This window comes from Neopsephotus bourkii, unplaced genomic scaffold, assembly GCF_033783945.1.
Source record: "Neopsephotus bourkii isolate Nb327-2 ecotype Australia unplaced genomic scaffold, CSIRO-AGI_Nbou_v1 NB_994, whole genome shotgun sequence".
Lineage (NCBI taxonomy): Eukaryota > Metazoa > Chordata > Aves > Psittaciformes > Psittacidae > Neopsephotus > Neopsephotus bourkii.
The window spans coordinates 1,433,812-1,457,029 of record NW_026901486.1 but is presented as its reverse complement, the minus strand read 5'-3'; the positions used below and the strand labels follow the sequence as shown (position 1 = coordinate 1,457,029).

The 23,218-nt window shown below is 45.6% G+C and overlaps 1 protein-coding gene across 3 annotated transcripts in view; it reads right to left on the bottom strand.

The window, feature by feature from the left end:
* Positions 1-22,206, bottom strand: part of FGFRL1 (fibroblast growth factor receptor like 1) — a 172,983-nt gene extending 150,777 nt beyond the window's left edge. The window contains exons 1-2 of one of the 3 annotated variants that reach the window (XM_061359772.1): positions 21,723-22,206; positions 20,573-20,682 (exon numbers count right to left, since the gene is read on the bottom strand). In XM_061359772.1, the coding sequence (XP_061215756.1) occupies positions 20,573-20,633 (61 nt within the window). In that variant the 5' untranslated portion in view covers positions 20,634-20,682; positions 21,723-22,206. The other 2 variants (XM_061359770.1, XM_061359773.1) reach the window with 2 other exon arrangements.
* Between the last annotated feature and the right edge of the window lie 1,012 nt (positions 22,207-23,218).

Sequence of the window (23,218 nt, the reverse complement as noted above, 5' to 3'; positions counted from 1 at the left end):
GTTAAATCAACAATCCCCGGTAATGGATTCATTTACCATGACACTTCTCCATGTGCAGACATGCAGGCAGCATAATGCCTATAGACCTTTGGCCTCCCATGCAAGTCTTTCAGAGAGAGGGGTTTGGTGGTACCTGGGCCCTCTGCAACGAGCTGAATTTAATAGCATGAGGAGATTTGCCTGTGTAAGGAAATGGGCTGGCTCACACATTAATCCTTCCAACACCCACTGAAGCCTGAGGGCGAATGCACGTTTATTGGCTTAAAATTAGCCTTTTCTTTACCACTTCAAAGAAACCACTCCTGATTTCCACCAGGATGTGCTCAAAACCAGACTTCATCAGGACTCCTTCACCTCTACCTTCAGACACAGAGACTGCAGGCACCTGAGGGGTCCCTCACCTCCACTTACAGGAGGAAAAGGTGCTTTTAGGGTATGATGCATCTCAATCGCCTGCAGGTATATCCTGCTCTGAGGGATATTGGTGGCTTTTCCAAACTGCTGCCACGATTTGTTGCTCCTTCTCATGACAGTAGGGCTCCAGACCACCACGTCCACCTTTTCTGGTTCACAACGAAGCAGGAGCTGCTGTATCAACTCTATATCTAGCCATGGTGAAGGCCACCAAGTCCTCTGTGTGTATCACCAGCCTTGTCAGCAAGGGCAGGATTTGCAGCAATGAATCAGAGAAGAAAGTTTTGCTTCCACCACGCACAACTCCTCCTCCTGAATCCAGCTACAATCCCTCTGCTAGGACACTTAAACAAATAGTCATGCTTTCAGGGTCACTGCGAAATGATGTTGTTTTCCTCAAACAGAACTCTGAACCTGATTTACTGTTTAACTGTACATCCCGTCTGTGCTTCACAAAGAAAACACCACACAAGGTTGCAGGTCCTTGGGACCCTCCTGCTTGGGCTGCTAATTCCTTCATAGTGATGAGAAAACCCCAAGGGCTATTAGTCCTTCCCACTCTGGGTTATAAACTGATTACCAGGAGGGAGGAAAACCACCCCTTCCCTCGAATACATGTAATACTACACACTTAGGAGCAATCCGCTTGTGTGTGAAGCTCCTAGATGCAGCTATTTGCTGATAGTGGCCAAAAGGTACCGTGGGTCTGTCCAGACAGTGTGAACTGTGATGCGTCCTCAGGCACCAACACCGAGCAGGGAGAAGTTGGGGGCTCTGGGTAAGGGTGGTCTAACCTCAGCAGAGGATATCAGGGAGCTAAGAAGTGAGCTAGAGCCCAACCAGGCTCAGACTCAGGATAAAAATCCTCAGTGGGGACTTGTCTGTGCTTTAGCCAGAGGCTTTAATTACTGGCACTGCATACAGATAGATGAGCAGTAACCATATATAGCATCACCACTGACTATCCTAGGAACTTAAATATGGCCAGGACTCAGCTCTTGGTTTCACCTAAATTTAGGTATCTAACTCCCATTACGAACTGCAGAGAGATGGTTGATGCTAGCTCAGTGCCCTACTTACTAACATCTCCATCCACTTTGAGGGCAGAACAGACATCAATACATAGATCACTTAATCTATGAGTGATCTATGTACTGATGTCTGTTCTGCCCTCAAAGTGGATGGAGATGTTAGTAAGTAGGCCTTGCCTTCATGCTGCAGGACAGTATTCCCATGGAAGGTGGAAAAAACAAAGGAATCCCCCGAAGCACCTACCCTACATGTACCCACCTTCTCACACTCCCCAATGGTATATAGACTCCTTGTCCAGCCAAAGACTCAATGCACCAGCACAGCTATATTCTATAATTACATAATTATATAGATTACTACATAATCTATAGAATACAGATTATGTATAATCCATATATATAATCTATGTATAGATTATATAGATAGATAATAATCTGTAATATAGATTATTATAGGAAAATAATCTATAGGCCTAGAGATGCAGGGAGATCAGGTCTACCTGAGCAGGAGCACACAAGTGCACAAGCCTGCACCCTCAGAGTTCATCAGGGATGTACTGATGCTCCTTACAGGCTGCTGCCCACTTGAGAGGGGAGCCCTGTGTGCAGGCAGTGGTTTTCAGTTCTCATTATCACTAAATCCTCAATCCAAACCTTTCCCTTTGGCTGGAAGTCTGCAAACACTAGCAAAACCTTTCCCGTTAATCTTTCTTCATCTCACTAAAACAACACAGACTGTCTGTCTCCAGGGAAGGCTGTCACAGGATATGGGGGAGGAATCTATCATTTGTAATGCACGGAAATATAACTTACATGTATCAAAGGCATTTTCTTTAAAAAACAAATAGGCAGCAAAGATAGGGAGGCCAAACCCCCATTGCCTTCATTGCAAGCTACTGTGCTTAGCAAGGGTCTAAGCAAACCCAATTAATTTGATATGTAGATTGCACAGATTAGCAATTGTGTTCCAATAGCAAAATCCACCAGGAGCCCCTCTTTGCTTATGTTTCTGTACAGCTCCTCATTTGTTACCATAACACATAATGGCACCTATCTAAATCCCTTCAATTTATGTACTGCCAGCTATGCACCCCTGGCTTCCAGCAGCACTTTCTAACCAAGAAATACGGAGAGATCTGAAAACTTTAACTCTGAAAACTCTCCAATGTCTACACCAGGTGTAAAAGCAAAAACCTTGACGCTGAGGCATTGGGTGGCTCAATTTCACCATTAACACAGAAGTTTGGAACCGAACTGAACTGTCTTTAGAACACAATTTCTGATGGGCTGCACACTTCAACCATCAGGGCTCCTGCCCCCTCCAACACCTCTGGCTCAATCCAAGTTTAACTCTTAATGGGATCAGATCCAAATGTGCAACCCTGGGCACAGTAACAACCCAACTGAGGGGGCACAGAATCATAGAATCACAGAATGGTTTGGGTTGGAAAGGACCTTAAGATCATCCCATTCCAACCCTCTACCATGGGCAGGGACACGATACACTAAACCATGTCACCCAAGGCGTGTAAGGTGAAAAAACCTCTAAAAGCTGAAAAATGTTGCACTATCTATTCCTAGAGTAGTTTTCAGCCTGATGAACAGTTATCTCTCAAGTAAAATTGCCTGATGTAGAAGTACATTGTCAAAGTTGCATGACATTCTAGTGACATTTATTTTAAAGCCAGAGATGCCCCTCTAAAATGAAGAGGTTTGTAAAGCTGGAAAAGAATCAGAGCGACGACAGAGGGGTAGGGAAAGCTTTTGGGTTTTTTTTTTTTTTTGTACTGGATCAACTAAAGAAACATGTTCTGCTGGCTAAAATAAAGCAAGCAAGATGTCTGATGAATAGTTCTACTGATAGTGAATGGATTTCTGTATTTCTACAAACATGAGCACTTCATAAATACCCTGAAATATTCTGTCATCGCCAGACAGAACATGCCAGTTTTCTATAAATACAGACATCTGGCAGCGGTTTCTTCTACTGTTATGGATTTCTGGTGTGAAGAATGCTACTTTGTAAGCAAATGCATGTTGGAAATTATTTTCATATGCGACAGGTTACATTAAAGAGCAAGAAGGATTTGCTGGGCAGAAGCGTGTAACAAAAACACCGTGTTCCCATACTGCTCCTGACTCACTGTATGAGGTTGCCTGCACCATACTTCAGGCATAAAATACACTCCTCCAAGCAGTGCTGTGAAGCCTAATTAAAACATGCCCATAAAGTGCATTGAAACTTAAAAATGATACTTGGTGTTTGGTGTCGTAATTCCAGCCATGGAGAAACATCACTGAGAAAAGAGTGAATATTCAGTATCAGTGAAGAGCAGCATGTGTGCAAACCTCCTGAGGGGTGTCAAAAGCAACAGGCAGGTATATAAAACCCAGTGCTATAGGGGCTGTACCATGACTGACTTTTCTTTTGGTGGGATTTCCAGCCAGATCTCTGTCCTAATTTGGTCCATGATGCAACCATTTACAGAATTGCATCAGACAGAGAGAAAGCTGGGGACACACGGGGTCACTGCAAAGATGTGAGCATGGGGGGACACCCTACATCACTTGGGGCTTGCTCAGGCTGAAGATGGATAGTAATCTCACACTCCAAGGGCGACAGAAGACATCTTCTTGTAAGGACATGGGTTATGCTTTCTATCTGTATCTGCCTTGTCCACCAGGCTCCCTATAACAAAATCATTAGCATCAGCAGGTAAATCAAGTTTTGGCTGCAAAACTTTCCTTTCTGGTTAACATAAACCAAGTGTAAACACTCCCTCAGAGGTTAACAAAAGCCAGCAGCCCAAACAGGGATAACACCTCAAGAAAAGGAGAGCCAGAGTTGGGGGGAAATTGAAAAGAAAATGAATCACAAGCTTTCCTCGCTTTTGCCAGTGATCAGGCATTTAGGGTGACTCTGTTGCTCCTCACCCCCTTTAAACCCTGGTTGGGATGAATATTTTCCAACCAGAGCCATCAAAAGAGCAGGACCCAGAGCTGCTCTCAGCATCCAGCCCCAGCTGCCCATCTTCCCCATTCCCTTCAGTAAACACCACTAATTCACCAGCTCCATTAGCACTCTTTTTTTTTTTTTCTGAAATCACCCTAAAAGCATTTTGGAACCAAAGACAAAGAGACCCGCTAAACCCAAAGTCTCCAGACAGCTCTCAGCATGTGTCAAAGACTTGCTTAAAAAATCCAAATAAAGACAAACCCAAGGAGCCTCAATACCCTGTGTTATCTTTGCAGGCTGGCTGCAGCCTTATCAGCTCTGACAGAAACCAGCATTGAAGAAAAACCCAGTAGCCTTTGGGTGGAAGCTGGTTCCTAAGAAAACACACAGGCGAATTGCTGGAAGTTGGTACAAGAGGAGAGACTGAGCGGGTAAGAGACGGCCTGAAAGCTTCCACCATCAGCTCACTGTTCTCCATCGGGAAATATGCTGCTATGTATGATCTTTATATAATTCACTTCTCAGACTTCACACCCACTACACAGGCCAAGAGCTACAATGGTGAACAATTACTCAAAGTTCTGCTTGATCTCATTAGGGACCAATGGAGCCCAGGCAAAGCCATCAGCTCTTGCTACCAGGTTTTGAAGCACATCAGAAATGGAAGACAGAAGATCATGTCCAACATTGGTGTCAAGTACCACTGTCCTGATGGAGAAGGATAATGATGACTTTTTCCCCACCCTCATTTATAATGAAGATGCTCTTTTCTGGATAAACTCTCCATGGAATAAAGAAGCCCTTAGTGACATGGTTTAGTGGTGGACTTGGCAGTGCTGGGGTAACGGTTGGACCTGATGATCTTAAAGTTCTTTTCCAACCTGACTGATTCTATGATTTTTATCACAAAAAGCAAAAGCCCTGTTTGCTCTCACATGTAACTCACCACTCACAGATTTTGGCAGCGACCTTGCACAGGAGCTAGACTTCCCCTTTGCAAGGTTGTGAAGGTCCCGCTCTTCAAAAAGGTATAAAATAGTCATAAAACACCTTTGCTTGACATGAATTGATGGGCAGAATGAGCTAGAGAGAGAAGAGCTGTCTCAAGGCCAAGGGCTGCTTTTCAGCGTCTCATTTATAACACGACAGAGGGAACAGATGGAGGGAAAGCCGTCTGCCTCTTGTCAACCCCAGAGGAACGAATGGACAGACAGATGCTCCTCAGGGAGCTGCCCTGGCACTATAAGCTCCTCTGATACAGAGTAAGTGGCTTTCTACCTCTGACCTGACCTTCTTTTCCCCAGAGAGTCCTCACAAATCTTCCTCAACAGCCATCAAAGCTTGAAGTGACGCAGCTGGGCCCCAAAAATGTCCTTTTTTTTTCCTTTTCTTTTTCTTTATTTACAAGTTTTTCCCAAGGTAACACTGCAGGAGAGGCAGAGGAACGAAGCGAAGGGAACTGCAAGTGTGGAGGATGCACAACCAGGCTCAGGCCCTCGCACCACAGCACTCTGAGGCACTGCAACCACCAGCACCCAAAAATCATAAAGCAGACTTCAAAACAGCAGGACTGGTTTAGAGGAGTCATTCAAAACATGCTTTGTTTCTTTCTTTATCTCCCTTCTGGTGCCTAGGCAAGGTTGATGCATGCAACTCGTATTTTCTATCTACCCTTCAAAATCATCAAGGATGAAACCTTACGGGTTAATTTCTCCTTTTCTTCAACTGAAAGCCAAATTATTTCCCAATTCCATTCCCAGAAAACTCATTGTATGGTGAAAAACCCAGCATCAGAATCCTTGTGAAACAGTTGCTACCACTTTAGCCTATGATTAGTTCCTCTGTATTTCAAATAACTGTGGCATAGTGTGTAACACGTCCTCAGCGAGTGTTTCTTTAAATACAAGCAACGTTCAGGAGCTTAAAAGTGTGTGCTCAAACACTTGGTAAAAATGGTATCTGAGATCAGAATCTTCTGCAGTTGCAAAAGTGCATTGAAGTACTCAGGTTTGTACTTCCCCTTGCGTGTCTCCAGTGTTATGCTGCATGGGTTTCAGTGGATTCAGATCAGGATGAATTCAAACTGATGTGTCATACGCTATTTTCCTTGTTTTATTTGCCTTTAATTACTTCTTAACAGCCCTGCTGTTTGAAAAATCTCTCTCAGTTGAAGGTGTTGGTTCTGCCTAGGGCTGCTTGGCCCTTTTCCACTGAAATGCCCTTTCAACAACCAACCACCTCAAGGCTTTCCAAGCAAAACCAAATCATTTGGAAGAGCCGCTTTCTGTGCCTGTGTGAAAATTTGCCCTTCTCAACCCTTTTCCTGTCCTTTAGATTTTAAGTTGGCTTTTTTTTGCACCTTTCCAGGAGGGAACAGAAACCCATGGTGGGCTCCAGTGGGATGTGGAGCAACGTCTGGGAGCAGTGAGACTTTAGAATCGTAGAATCATAGAATAGTTTGGGTTGGAAGGGACCTTCAAAGATAATGTAGTCCAACCTCCCTGCAATGAGCAGGGACATCTTCAACTAGATCAACCTTGTTATTAGCACACATGGAAGCACATTGCTGCTGCTGCTTATTATTATTAATAATAAGTATATTTATATACTTATTATTAATATAATGCAATTATAATAATAATGTTTTAATAATCTCTGTAACTATTTCTTTTCTTTCGAGGACTTTTGATAGTTGTTTCCGTAAAAAACAAGCATGGTGCAATGCCCAAGTCTCCCTAAAGCCAACAATGAAGTTTGTACCAAGCAGAGAGGGGATCACTGGGCTTGTGATTCCACATACAAACCACATCAGGTACACGGTGCAAGCCCTTCCGCCTGTGTATGAATGATACATTTGCACCTATTTAACCTTGGGCACTTGCCCAGGGTTTGGGCACAAGATTATCTGTCCTGTAGCATAGTATTGCAGCAGCAGCAAGAAATCCTTATCAAGGTAACGGGTGCTTTGCACAGGGTGCTACAGGTGAATATGGGATCTCTCCTTTCTCAGGTTTATGTGGGTAAAATAGAACATTGGGTCTGGTTTTTGGAGGAAGTTTTTGTCAAAGCAAAACTAAGTCTCTATACAAAGAGCTATTAGTAGCTTACATTTAAGATTGTAGCTGTCTCATTCATTCTGGGTTTGACAGCCCTTAACAAAACAGCTTTGATACAATCTGGTGCAATTGGAACCCCAATACTGGAAAAAATCACACCAGCTATAATAGCAACTTTGCCTTACACTGTGTTCATCCTATCAACCAAACCCATTGCTCATTTGCTGACCTGCTCCAAGAGCACTATTAAACATTTTAGGTGTTGTAGTCCTCCTTGATCTCTGCCTTAACATCCATCTTGTAGCAAAATACCCTCCAACACATGCCACAGACAGAAGGCCCTGCTCCGGTTTTAAGGCTGGGATACAGCAGGAAACTTACTCAGTTGTGCATTTTTCATCTCCCTCAGACAAGTTATTCATTTGCTGGCTGGGTTTTTATGCATTTAGTATAGGATCTACATTACTCTTGCAGAGGTAAAACACCTGTAAGTACGCAAACAAAAAGATCTAAATCAAGAGGCCATTAAAATCCACTCAGGCTTATTCCTCTCTGCTGCTGTTTCAATCAGTGTCCCTTTGAATTCTGCACTGCACATTTCTTCTTTCAAACACTTGTCTCAGTGGAAGTTCAATGCCACTTTTCCTTCTGCAGAAAGAAACCCCAAAGATGTATTTTCAAGCTCCCGGCTCAGTGTTTCCCAGATATTTAGAATCAGGGACTGCTGCCAAGATTCACATTTTTCCACAGATCACCGCACACCCTCCCGCTCTCAGCAGAAACCCATCGTGGTGACACACAGGGATGGACCCTGGAGCGGTTCTTACTGCCCTGTTCTTGTTGCCCTTATTGGAGTTCATGCAGTAAGTCCCATGCAAGCATGGGAACCAGTGCTTGCCCCTCTTGCACCATCCAAACCTGAGAAAATCTGGCAGATTTTAAAGGTTATTTAAATTAAAAAGCACAACCCTGCTGCCTATGAATAGTTATAACTACTTAGTACCAAGTTCTGGTTTTCCTGGGTGCACCAGACTTCAGTCTTCCATGTGGAGTAACCCCAGCAGCCTTAATGTAGATACTGAGACAAGCAGCAGGACCTTCCCCTCTCTACAAAAAGCTGAATCAATGAGCAAAAGCCAGTTTCTCTGGGATGCAGGGTCATGATTCATCACATCAGACATACGTCAGTCATCCCCAGACAGAATTCACCCACCGCATCTCATAGGTGGACATAAACATCCTCACTCCAGAAAACCCCGACAAGCATTGTTAATGCAGCCCTGCAGTTTTACCTGTGCAGCCGACTGGTTCTGTTCCCACATGGAATGTTTTGCACAGATTTTGTTTTTCTCTGCCTTATTTTGGTAACCCCCTGAAGTGGTGTCAAAACTCGGGAGTCCCCACAGAGTCAAAGCCAAGGTTGAGGGGAACCTGGCTCCTTCTCAGGCCACATTCACCTTGATACTGTGCACACTGTGCCTGGACCAGAGGGAACTTGGACACCAACAGCACTGGTTGCAGCCTGTCTTTGCTGATGGCTGTGCTCCTGATGGAGCAGTTCCTCCCTTCCTTGCAGCAGGCAAGCAGGGCAGCAAAGGCTGACAGCATTAACTTGCTGTTTCCTAGCTCCCCAAAATGATGCTTCTCCCACAGAAGCCAAAAGCAGAAACCAGAGAAAGGAAGGTTTCCATTTCTCCATAAAGGAAGCCAGATTTCAAGGGAGCACTGAGACAAACAGAAAACTGTCGTGATACGGAGTGTGAAAACTGTCATCTCCCAATGAACAAAAGTACTGTCCTCTGATGGAGCAGATCCAAGAGCACAAGCCAATGAGGAATAATTACTGCCTGCCCAGAATGGCCCAAACCACTACTGGATGAGAAGCTTCTACCATGGTAATATACACTTTTTCCGATGGGATCCATCAAGGAAGGACCCAGAATCCAAATCTGATTTTCCAGTCTCCACATTCACTACCCCAGGCACTGCATTTTGCACTGTGGACACTGCTGCATTTTACATTCCTAAAGGGTCATTTTATAAATGTTCACATAAACACACAGTCCTCCGTGAGCTTTCCTGCCATAATTGGGAATGGAAAAGGCTTGCTGCCTGTGGTCACGCTGCGACACCCCACGAGCTCAGGCCATGCTCCTCTAACAATTTAATCCATCACGTTCTTTTCCAGGTTGGCTTCTTGCCGAGATTGCCTCCCCAAACACTAAAAAGCAAGGTCAGAATTGCTCTTATGACAGCACAAGGGAGTTAAAAAGCTGGGAGCGGAGCAGGACAAGGACAGGACAGTGATGGAGTCAAGTTCAGTCATCTTCAGCTGCCAGGAGATTACACCTGAGAAGCATTTACTGCTAGGATCTGAGTGGCTGCAGCTGAGCTGAGAAAGGGAGGGCCCTATTTGTGCCACTAATGACCCAACTTAGCAGGATAGAAATCAAGTGCTTGACCTTTCCCAACATCATGTGAAGCAAATGCTCCATATGACACGGCTCCAGCATTATCTACCAGGCACAGGTGCATGACTGCAATTAGAAATGACCAGCATTTCACACATAACAGCATCTTTCAACCCAACTCAGACCATACAGAAACAGTCCATGTTATCATCTTCTTCCCACTTAACCTCCCCAGCACCTTGCCAGCTCAGGAAGCACCAATAATCATAGAAACATGGAATGGTTTGGATTGGAAAGGACCTTAAAGCTCATCCATTTCCAACCCCCTGTCACAAGCAGGGACACCTTCCACTAGAGCAGGTTGTTCCAAGCCCTATCCAACCTGGCCTTGAACACTGCCAGGGATGGGGAAACCACAGCTTCTCTGGGCAATCTGAACCAGTGTCTCAGCACCCTCACAAGGAAGAACTTCTTCCTTATATCTAATCTAAATCTCCTCTCTTTCAGTTTAAAACCATTCCCCTTACTCTATCACTACATGTCCTTGTCAAAAGCCCCTCTACAGATTTCCTATAGGCCCTTTTAGGTACTGGAAGCTGCTCTAAGTTCTTCCACATGAAATCTCACATCTATTATTTGGGAATTAAACTGGAAGTCACGACACCTCTCTGCACAGTGGTAGATCATAACCTTGGCATTTTGTTTGTCCCAAGACCACTTCTCACCCCTACCCCTAAATCAACTTCCGCAGAGAACAATGCTGCTGGTTTGTGTCCACAACACATTTATTCCTCCTTTCCAGCAGCTCACACTGCCTGTACCTTCGAGGAAGAGTAGCTGCTCAAAGCGAATGGTTCCTTCTGGTTCCTGGGAATAAAAGGCTGCTCTCCATAATCAGGGCATTGTTCTCCCTAAATGGACCCAGACTCTGTAAACACGCTCCTCTGCACAGCACTGGGAGGGCAACTGGGAGCGTGTGTAAGTGTACATGGAGGGAATGTGTCTTCTTCTAAAACCCAGTAAATTATGTTAATTCATTTCCTCTGCCTAAACACTGGTAATAAGCTTCGGGAAAGGAGGAGGAAAAAGTAAACAAGAGCCAATTACAAATAGGTAAGGGGGAGAGGCAACTGCATAACTCCACCAAATGTCTCCTTTAAGGAAGGACATTCACAGTACAGCTCCACGCAGCCTTCCCTTGGTCCTACTGAAGGTATAAACGTGATCATAACAATTTCTTTCTTTCCTTTGATAAGTTTTCAGCCCATTTGCACAAGTTCCATCTTGGAAGCTGGGAAATAAGCCCCCACCAGTGCCCTGATACATCCCCAGGGGGCTTTGTTCCACATGTGATGCAAGCACTCTGGTGACTGAAGCCAATGCGAATAGTCAGAGCCTATTTGTAATGTTTTCTAACAGGGAAATAATTTCACTGAGCAAACTACCATGCTTTGACTCAAACCCCTGATTAGCACAGTTTGAAAACAGGGCAGCATACTGTTCGGGGAATTAACTTGCTTGACCCCTAGTCTGTAATGGCACTGAAATAATCTGAGAGTCAGGCGAAGTTGAAAAACCCTTGGAAGACCACACTGAACGAATTTACTGGAGTTATTGGATTTTCTAGGATAAAAGAAAAATAAGCCTCAAACTGCACTTAGCTGGTCTGTGGTCTTCAGGAAGACAAACTTTGTCTCCTGATACCGGAAGAGGAATGCTGGCTATGCTGAGCAGCACTTTGGGGGACTCCTTTTATATATAGATCTTTCTTCTTCACTGGAAACTCTCAATAAATAGTAATAATTATTATAAACATGCAGGTCGATTGCTGTGACTACTTTTGAGTACACCTTGCTGTTTTCTTCCTTGAGATTAGCAGTAAAACATGGGGGAAAGGGACAGATCCACATCCCTGTTAGTGAAGCTACAATCCTCCTCCCAGCGGGAATACAGGGGAGGAGAGCCCTGAACTCAACTATTCAATTTAAATATCCTGAAGGTACTTCACCAGCTGCAAAGGACTAGTCTGATGTTTCCAATGAAATTCCAGTGACAGGAATAACCCTGTATACATCACTAGCACAAAATACTGCTTGAAATCCTCCATATCCTCTGGCCTACCCCTGTTTGACCAAGCAGGGAATCAGGAAAAACATTCTGCCTTCATGATACAAGCAGGACCTTGCTTCAGTCTGGATAAAACATTGCCCCATCCCTGCCTTGTGGCTCCTCCAGCCCCTAAGCAAAATGCTCTGACAAATCCCAACCACTTCATTGTGCCCCTGTGTACCCCTGAAACAATAGCTGGGTGCTGAGAGCAGTGGTAAACACTTTCAGATAACAAATCCAGCAATTAGGAATCTACTGTCCAAAGCCAGTTCCTTTGCATATGCAAATAGCTCCCTAATACGTTTAGGATTCCTTGTCAATGGAACCTGTCAAGGAACAGTAATCACCTGTCATTAAGTCAAAAGCTTCACTCTCATTAGTCCTTAAGAAAATTAAACCCAACAATACTGCAATTCTGATTGGTTATGAACACCAGGAGGAGGAAAGATACTCATCAGCTCTCATCTGTTAATCTAGTTTTATATTAACTTTTGCAGATCACAGTGAACCCTCCCGTCCCTTGGTGCCACACTATAGAGAGCTGAAACACAGCCTAGTTTTACAAGGGCCCAGTTTCTGCTCTCTGGTGAGGTTATAAATTCAAATCCTACTCACAGCTACTCAGCCACAACTCACTGAACCTAAAGGGACGAGCATCACCTTTATAATGGAGAGCAATATTCGACCCCGAATATTAAAATACGAAACAACTTATCAGAGCACAGAGCCTGATCTCCATATGATGGTGGAACTGGAAACTCTTCTCCCAGTTTCCCACTTTAAGCTGTCCCAAAATACATTAAACACTTCCCAATATTACTTGTCTGGCTGAAGAGACACTGATCCACCCAGAAGGTGAGATGGTTACAGCATTTTCTCTTGGAAGGCTATCCACACTCTGAAGGAGCTTTAGCCACTACTTTTACATTGACTGGTCGATGCCAAACAAGCGTTCTTCCTTCCACAGAGTCTGCAGTATTGCAGGGGAGATGTTCTACAACATCCAGAGATTTATCCTGTGATTCATTAACCCTTCATCCTTGGCACACAGTTCATACACCTGTAACTTGTCTGACACTTGTCACTGCTTAACCAGTGTTAACACACACATTTAGTTGAGAACAACCCCCAAGAAAAATAGTTTCCTCAAGTACTCCAACACACACAAATCTATTATTTGAGAAGAAAAAAGGAGGAAAAGAAACCAGGTCACATTGCTCCAGCATCTGCAGCAGCCTAACTCCAGGACTTTGGCTTTTTCAGCTTTAGGAGGCTGTTGGGGCTGAGTAACTGTCCCTTCTCCCTCCCTTTGAGGCTGACTTATCCTCACTTCTGTCTATAAAAAGGAAGATTTAAATCCATACAAGCAACAGTAAAATACTAGCTACTACAATGAACCTCCCTTCCCCTTTTACAACAGAATGCTTCTTCTACTCAGTCGGTTAAGCATCACACCTATATGTGGGGACATCAGGGAGGACACAGTTGAAAACAGCAATACAGCCCAGATCTGGAAAAGCCGCATCCCAGCCTCCTCCTCAGAGCACACACGCTGCCCACTCCAAATCCTCTCCCAAGACTTGGCTGCACCAGGTCTCAAGAGCAGCAGTTCTAATTCAGCCTAGATTTTCTCTTGGAGGTTGGCTAATGCTCCCATTTCCATCTATGTCCTCCTCCAGTTTTTATTCTCTCCAGAATATCTTGTTCTGGGCAGAGCTGGTGAGCCCTCAATTGCCAGGAAGAGTCTGCACAACTCCAGTATCAGACTCTCACCGTCACATCCATTCAGCAGGCATGTGTGAGCAAACCCAGCAAGGAGAATATGAGCTGAAATGTCTGTTGCACAAACCAAGTCCACATTTCTGCATTTGTCTGCTGTTCCTGTGGTTTGATCTAGCATGAACATAATACTGACAGCTCCTAAAATACCCACCAAACTCACCACCACCCCAAGTGGCACCTAGGGTATGACACCTCCTGAATTACTCACTTCTCAGTCACTCGACAGAACACTCAATATTGTGTAAATCTGTCATAAAATAAATTAACCAGACATAAGGAGAAATGATTTTGGGTCCCATCAAGCTGGAAGTCACTCAAAAAGAGGCTAAGAATAGAGGTGCAGCAATCCTGAGAAACATTAACCTGCTCTGAGAAGCCTCTGTTCCCAATTTACATTTTTCTTCCCTTAGTGAAGCTCAAAATTAAGTTTGAACACTTAATGGAAGTAGCAGCCTGGAGTTATTGGCTGAATTTCTCCCTGAAAATTGGAGTGGTCGGGATGAAATAAAAACGTTAGGTTATTCGCAGCGCTGCGGGATACTGTGTTTCTACAGCGATACAATGGGGAGACTGTGTAATCAGGGCAAGCAACCAAGCTCTATGCAGCCCGTGTTTATTTGACTAGGAAAGGGAGGAAAAAAAATAAGGGGAAAATCAGAGATGTGAATGGATTCAGCAGCAAACGGCATACATTAACTTGCTGAAGAACACTCAGGCCAGTCTTCAGCCCCTCCACACCTAGTAACACTGCCAGAAGAACAGCACCCTTTCTTTCAGGCATAAACCCCTCTTGCAGTTAAAGCAATGAATTTCCAAGCTGCTTTCAGCCCTGGCAGTGCACCAGCCACAGTGGGCAGAAGCAGTGTGTTTCTGGAATAAAAATATGGAATCCAAGCTGTCTGGTGAATCAGGCAAACAGCAGGATCCAAAGTACTGCACTTAACCCACATCTGTCCTGCTGTTGTACATGGGGGATCCACACAGAGGTTGATATAACAAATAATCTATGTAAGTCATCCTTCAGAAATGGATCCGGAGCCCATGGGAGTGAGTAGGAGTCACAGCACCTACACTCAGAGGCTCTGAATCAGGTCCTAACCTGTTAAAACTCGCATGGGCAGCATCTGCATATCTCATACAACATCGGGGCAGCAGGATAGGATTATTCAAGCTTACTTGTGGAAATGTTTTGCTCTTACCTTAGTGCCACAGTTACCAGACTCAACAGGCTTGTGTCAGACAGGGGTATTTACAACTTCTACATGCACACTGGCTCTACTCTTTAAAGAAGTCCCTTATATAGAAAGACAGAATACTTAGGATTGGAAAGGACCTTAAGATCTTCTAGTTGTGTCACCTTGGTGCAAAAACTTAGGGCAGGTCAATACAGCTAAGTATGCATTTATTATTAAAGAAAGCTCCAAATCAAGACTGATTACAGAGAACAAGGAAAGGAACGGAAATCCAAATTAAACATTCAAAACAAGATCAAATGCATTTCAGCTTCATCAGCCCACCAGAAAAGACAGGAAGAGGTCAGATAAAAGACAAACTCCTTGAAACAAGACAAAATGAGCAGGTTAATGAAAGAAAGAGAAGAAAGGAGCATTTCCACTGACTCCTGTAACACTGGGATACATTTGCATGGACCCTTTGAGCATCATGATTTTACATTTCAGTGCAGGTACAAGAAGAAGCTGCATGTCTCAGGAAAATCAGAAAGCTCCACTGGTTCTACTCCCATTGAACGAATAGAGCTGTGACTAAAGGCTGTTAGGCTGTTTTTGTTTAGATTCAAACTAGGCAGAAGAGGACTTCTGCATTATTAAGTCTCTTCTTTGAATGGAAAGTTTTATCTCCTCCAATAATTAACCCAAAAGTGCACAGCCAGACAGTGACCTTCTCCACTGCACTCACACTATCCCCTAACGGGTATTCTGTACCCAGATGTAACAGCGTTGCTTGTGGCGAGACTGTCTCTCTAAAAGGAACTAGATGGGTCGTTGGAAAAGATCAGCTATACCAGGCAATTCATGCTAGCTGGCAAACTTCATTTTTAGTTAATAAATCAATACCAGTGGTCCCAAACCTTGAAAAGTGGGCTCCTTCTTGCTAGCAAGCGTCACTTTGGCTTTTTAGATTTGAATGACTTTTTCTCCCTGAAAGAACCATTTTCCTGTAATTTCTCAAGCACCACCACATGGCACATGAAAGCTTCTCCTGTGTCTAAGAGTCAGGCTTTGGAGTCCAGCCTTTACTGCTACAAGTTCATCGCAGGAAAGATGTATTTTAATTTGCTGTTTGCAGCTTTTAGTGAAGGTCAAAGCAGCATATGGACTTGGAAAACAAGGTTATAAAAACTTTAATGAAAATCTAAATTTATTTGAGCAATTTGCTGAGTTTTGTAATATTGCTAATAAAATAATAAAATAAAATCAACCCTCATTTTCCAATATGACGCATGCTGTATTTTATGCTTAAACTCAGCTGCAATTTATAGCGGACGATGGAAGAAGGGAGGAACCAGGGTTTAAGAAAACAAGGAGGATTTTCTTAGGCCGTCATGTTGACTCTAGGTACAAGTCATGCTGGCAGATTATTCATGAGGAAGTTCCCCAAGAGCAGCATTCAGAAAATGCCCCAAACTTAACCAGAAGATATGCAGTGACTTACATAAACCCTGAATCAGACTGTTCAATCTGAACATGCTTCTCTTTCACAAGTGAGAAATTACCTAATCATTATATTTGGTAACAACCATCCAAGGAGTAAAACAGAAGCCAACAACCATCACTCTCATCTTGTCATTATTTATCTTTTCCACGCTTAACACCATTCACTCTTATAAATCCCAGAGTTACAGACTGGCAAATATGTTCACCAGAGTGAAGAACTCATCTCCCACAAAACAAGAACTTTCTATTACCCTATTCCCTTTTCTCCAACATTCAGAGAAACAAAAATGGCACATAACATTATTTCTGCAGAAACCACTGCATTTTGAGGTGGCCCCATCAGCAAAGTCCCTGTAAAGCATCACCCAGGTTTGCAAACCAAGTGTCGCACAGAGAAGTGCCAGATCAGAAAGCAATTAAGGTCCCGTTCTTCCCCTCCCTACGCAATGCATTGAAAATGAAATCAACATCCAAACTAATTACTTTCCAGCAGAATATCAGTTTACTCACTAAGAGGAGTTGCTGCTCTTTACCAAAAACTCCTGAGCATACCATATGAAATCTTGTTTAAGCCACACGACCTAGCCAAGCACATCCCAATGTTACCATATACGGTCACCAACGTGAATACGATGGCAACTTGACAGATTTGGAACAAATATTGCGTTGTGTGTCACTGAGATAATATGGGCAGGAAAATATCAGATTGTATTACCTGTATCCGACCGGAGGTGTGGAGTGGTAGGAGCTACATTGCTGCAGGACATAGTCACTAAAGGTTACTGAGCCAAGATGGCATTCACCCCCGCAGAGGAGGGCCAGGGCAGGACGCTGAGGACTTTTATGCCCAGTATAGGGCTGCTTGGAGAGAACAGGGATGGACTGACAAGAGGGACGAGCCACCGGACATTCACTATTATCTTGGGTTGAGGGCCAGCACTATCTGGTGCAGCTGGCAACTGGGCTGAAGTTGCCACCCTATGCCTTGGCTGTCAGCTGAAGGCATAGTCACCCTTAGAAAACCACAGCATGCAGGTTTTGTTCTCAAAGAGTGGATTTTGAGCACACGGAAGTTCTTCTCTCCACCCCCAAGGGAAAGAAGGAGCTTGGTTATCTACCAAAATAGCTCCTGAAGAAGACTTCTTTGGTACTGGCTCTCAACAGGAGATCCTTAGCCTAGAATAACATTAGTCAATGAGGAATTATTCCAGATTAAGGGTTTTGGAAGAGTTATTCCATTGCATTTGCAGTGTAGACAAGCCCTTAGCCAAAGTCTTTAAATTTCAACCCTGAAAGCATTGGTTCAAACTTAGCCAGACCTATCTTCTCCTTCATCCCTCCAGACACGGCAAGTTCTGCACCTGGACCTCTAAAATCAGACCTGCTCTCTGTTTTGCGTGGTTACTTTGAACGTATTGCCTCTCTCTGAACAGTTTATCTTGGTTTGCTAAGATACCCTTTTCTTGCAGTGTTCTGTGCATCAGTGATGTGACACATCGGGTCACAAGAAGGAACAGAGCTGGTAGGCACAGCTCTGAACCTGGAAATATGTCCCCATTTGCTGGGAAGGAAAGAAAAAACCCAAGCTGCCGCATCAGCCCAATCACTCATCTCTGCGGTGCCCTTTGCCTTAAAAGGCATCACCTAAATGAAGATGTAAAAATAATACAACATAACATTTAATGCAAGATTGCAGCTGAGCACTCAACTGTCAGGAAATAGCAAAGCCAGAGCGCGTGGGCAACTTCACTCTGCCCCCTTGTGCAAATGCACTATGGCACAGCCCTTCCCCAACACCAGCACGCCATCAGCCGGCTTCAAGTTAACTTCCTAACTCCATCACAAGGTACTTTTGCCTAAGAAGAGTGCAAGAAAAGACCAGCACTTTCACTGAGAGCCTCCTCAGCCACCTTCTTCCCTTCATGGCAAGCCAGCAAGCACCTATTTAACTTCTGACACCTCAGATCGGAGGCGTTGGAACCGCTTTGGGCCACACACATCTCATTTGCAATCAGGATATAGGTATTAAAAGCTGTTGGGCCAAAAACAAAGAGCCCTTCTTCCTCCAGAGGAAAGCCTCACAACCTCAGGCTGGGATTTGGCCCATGGACTGTCTGTAAAACCGGAGTGACTGAAGCAGGTAACATTTATACATCTCCAGTGGCCGAACCCACTGTATGAGACATGCGGAAAAAATCTGCAGGCACGTTAACAACCCAGCACGTTTTTCCAAGAACCTGAAATCATCCCAATGTAAATATCTAATTATTGGGGATATTCGACAGCACAAAATAAGGCTGTCGTCTCACCTCTGCTCACTTACAATTTTGATCATCCATCTACGTTCTCCACTATCAAAAATGCTCTCAACCTTAAGGAGGTCCAAAGCAGGGTTTAGAGGTCAGGATTTTGTCTATATTTTACAGCAATGACACATTTTCCTTCTTTAGCCCCTCTCTCTTGATATCAGCATGTGAATGAATGACAGCTTTCATGAGTTTTAAACTTTATTTCTTCACTGGTTTTTAAACCCTATTTCTGCATCATTTAAAGTATGTTTCTATACTGTTTTTTAAACTCTATGTCTACATCATTTTAAATAACCAGGATCACCTCTCCATCCACTTGTAGGAAAGATTTTTTCCAGCTCTGAAAAGAGTTAAAATAAGCCAATTGCCAATACGATCCTATCAAAGTTACATTAAAAAGACCTTTCCATAGGAAAAATGATGATGTCCCAAAATTATTGGCTGTTAGCTTTCTACCACATCGTCCCACAACAGCAGCCCAGAGCACTTCATTTTCCAGGGGCAATAAAAGAGTTTGAGCGAGACAAGTGCAAACCAAATTGAAACAGGGTCAGCCAGGAAAGCAGCCGATGCTCTGCTCACAACAGAGACAAACATCTTTTTGTCTTCTCCTGCCCACTTCAGATCTTTTCCGGAACTCCACCAACTTCTCAGGTCCATTGCAATAATATACATCCATGAGGTCATCTTAATTCGTACACTGCTGCCCATTGCCTACAACTTAAACTGAGTCTCCATTGTAAACCTTGCCTGGAATTCAAGCTTACAGGACTTACACCCTATATACTGTTTTCTTTTTCATTCAGCTTCCAGCCGAATCGTTTTATAGCGCTTTTGCCTCCATAAAATATTTGCTTGGGAGCCAATGCCAAGAAGGAAAAAAAAGCAGCACACTAACCAAACCTTGGGGGTTTTAGAGAAATGCTCGCCCTCTCCTTTCCTACCCTCAGCCCCAAGGTTTATTTTTGGCAAGTTACTGCCCAAGCAAAGGGCAAGTTTAAACCTTTTAATTCGCAGCTCCATGGCGCTGGGTGATTTAAAGGTCTTTCAACAATTCATGTAAAACTGATACTGTTGGGAATTGCAGCTGGAGCAATCTGCATCCTAAAGCCATATCCCATTCTCCTGGAACAATGAAGCCCCTCCTTTGTGACTGGAGCTGAAAGCATGGTTTCTCATTCAGGCTTTCCAAGGACAGCACCCACCAAGGTACAACACAGGCGAGAGTGGGGAAAAAGCCACCGCTCCATCCACTCTGATCCCAGAGCTTTGCTTAAAGCACCTTCCCATAAAGAAACTTCATTGTTCCTACCCCCCTGTCACTCCCAGGTCAATGCACTTCAATTTGCCTCTGGTAGGGTAACCTGTTTATTGAAATCCGATCAACTGATGGAGCCCCAGTGTTAAAACATGCTCTCGCTGTTGGGAACTGTCATTTGTCTGTCACCGGGGAAGTTAATGGATGTGTTTGTTTAGGTTGCGAGTGGGAATACACAGGGCAGAGGCTGGAGGGATTACAGGAGGGGAGAGGTATTTCTGATCCACAGAGGAATGCAGTTGCTTTTCTTCAAAATTGTCCATGTGGTTTTTAACACATGCACAAGAGAAGCCCCTGGAAGTTCACCTGCACCTAAGAGACCTCAGCAAACCCAGAGCGACCACGCTCCATCCAAACCAATGGCCCTGATAAGCAACGCGCAGAGTTCACTCCGCCAGCACCAACAGCAGCTCCCTTACGGGGTCTCTCCGAGGGCACCATGAGTGCTTTTGGAGCTTAATCCCAATGGAGCGGAGGGAAGGGTGCGAGTCATAGAGCGCGGGCTCCTTACCTCTGGCCGAGTCCGAGAACGCGATTATCCCTGCTAAAAGGAGCGCAAACTGCAATCCCATTTTGAAAACCAGATCCCTCTGTATCACACAGGCTACCGTCCTCTCAGACCTGGAGGCAAGAGAAAGGGAGAGCAAAATAAATACTGGGGGTAGAAAAACCCCAAACTGCCCACGACTTTGCAGAGTTTCAAAACCCATTGCGAAGACTTAAGAGCAGAAACAGCAAATGAAAGAGCAATGTACTTGTAATTCATTCCTTGGCGCTCAGCAAGTAAAACTTTGCCCTCCTCTCTGCTTTAACCTGATATAAATCAAGAACCCACTGAGGCCAGTGAGCTCCTCTAAGTTTACAGTTAATGCATAATTCTTTTGTATCCTGTACAGAACCAGTCTGGAAGGCAAACAAAACGCGAGCAAGTGGCCATAAAACAAGATTTCAGGTTAACAATTTGCGGAGGAACTTAGGGAAGGGGGAGGAGGAATGTTACCTCTCCCATCAGCAGCCCAGAAAACTTTGTGTTGCTGCTTCAGTGCCCCTCAGACAGGCTCCGCTCTTGGGTACGCGCCTTCCTCCACTCCGCAACTTCTCTGAGCAGCACTGATTTTTACTCTTCCTCTCCCCCCCTCAAGTCCCACTTGTTTCCGTGAGCTCCAGAGGTGCGTCCCAAAGCAAAACCGCACTGAATTACTCAGCTTCTTGAAGATGCCTTCGCTGCGATACGCGAACCCGCGGTAGATCGGGTTTTACATTAATTACACCCTGTTCTCCTCCTAAAACTCTCACTCTCTAAACACTGTCTGAATTCCTCACCCTTGTAAACTCCCCGGTTTAAACACTCCGTGCCCCCAGGACACACAACAACCCGCGTACAGCATCCAGCAAAGCAAACACGGACGCTGTGCCACCAGCTTCACCGCTTGCAGCGCGGAGCCGGTACGGAGGAGAGGGAGGGAGGGAGGGAGGGCGGCGGGGGCTCCCCCCGAGGCGGCAGCCGGGGCGCAGAGCGGCTCAGCCCCGCGGCGGCCGGTAACGGGATATTCGGGTCCGCGAACGGAGGCTGGGCCGGGGGTTGCGGAGAAGGGGGGACACCCTCCAGCTCTGCGTCGACTCAAGCGGGGGTCTCCCGGCCGGGCTGGGGGGGCACTTACCTTGGCTGCTGCGGGGCTCTAGCACCGTGCGTTGCTGGCGCCCATCACCGCCGCTCGCCGCCTCATGTCTCCGCGGCCACGGCGCCCGGCGGGGCGCTCCGCCGCCGGCCTCTACCTCATCCCCCCCCCCTTCAAGGGGGGCGGGAAGGGGCTGCCCGCTGCCTTCGGGGGTGCCCTCCCCACGGGGCCGCTCCCCCCCCGTTCCACACCGGCTTTTTACCAACCACCCCACTTCGCCCCAGGGGCGATTTTTAGCACTGGGACGAGGAGCTCAGGGAAAAGATGGGGGGGGGGGGAGACCTTGTAAATTATTTTTCCTGCTTTCCGGGTCGGGCTGAGCGTGTGTGTGCGGGGAGGGACAGCGGGGACCTGACATTCGCCGCCGCGGGATGCCCGGTGATGCCGTCCTGCGGCTCGCCCAGCCGGAATCCCGTTTAAGGAGCGAGGGGAGGAGGGGAAAGGGGCTGGGGAAGGGGAGGGAAAGGGGGGGTTGGGGAAGAGGAGGGGGGGGGGGGGGGAAGAGCCGGGGCGAGAGAAACAAGCGATAAAGCCACTTTCCCTGCAGGGCTTTGTGGCTGTGGGGGCCGAGCCGCGGCGGAGGGCGGTGCGGGGCCGCCCCGCTCCAAACTTCGCACCAATCCCCGGGAGCTCCCGCCCATCCCCGCCGGCCCGCGCCGCGCCGCTGCTCCCCTTAACCCTTCGAGGGACCGGCGGAGGAGGAGAAGCGCTGCTGCCCGCGGAGATGCGGCGCAGTCCGACCCGCAGGCAGCGACCCTGTGCCGAGACCCCCTGGTACCCAGCGGTGCCGGCGCTGAGCCCCGCTATATCCCAGAACACCCTCTCCCTTAACCCTGCATCCTCTGGAGCACACCGCAACCCCAGCGGTGGTGGAGATACCCCCCTCAAACCGCTCCTATTTCCAATGCAAGGAGAGCTCCCCCACCTCCTTGAAACCCATCGTTGGGGTCGTTTTGATCTCTCGGCTGGGATGCAAATCGTGCCAGAAGGAGATGGGACTGAGCTGAACTAAACCAACTGAAAAACAAACAGTGGAAGTGTCTGCTGATATAAATTAACTGTTACTATTATTTATTATTTACTTCCAAACAGGACTCGGCTGACGCGTCTGCTCTTACAGGGAATTTCTCTCTTCACAGGGTAAAAATCAACCTGGCAGAATTCACCAAACAGACTAAACAAATGACAAGAAAAAAAGCTGCCTCAATAGCTGTGCTTTTTGTACGTTATTGCTGATGCTGTTGTTTATTAGATCTCTTATGTGATATGTTCCAGCATGAAGGCCTCCTTGAAATTTAAGCTGTCCCAATACTGATAGGCACCCGGAGAACCCCTAAAACCAAGCCAAGAAGTAGTTTGAACATCCATCTCATCTGTTTTGATAGGATTATGAAATCACACCCTCTGTTATTATTATTATTACTAAATATTTTTATTCAGTGTTTCCTGATGGCATTAAATCTCGATATACAAAATCA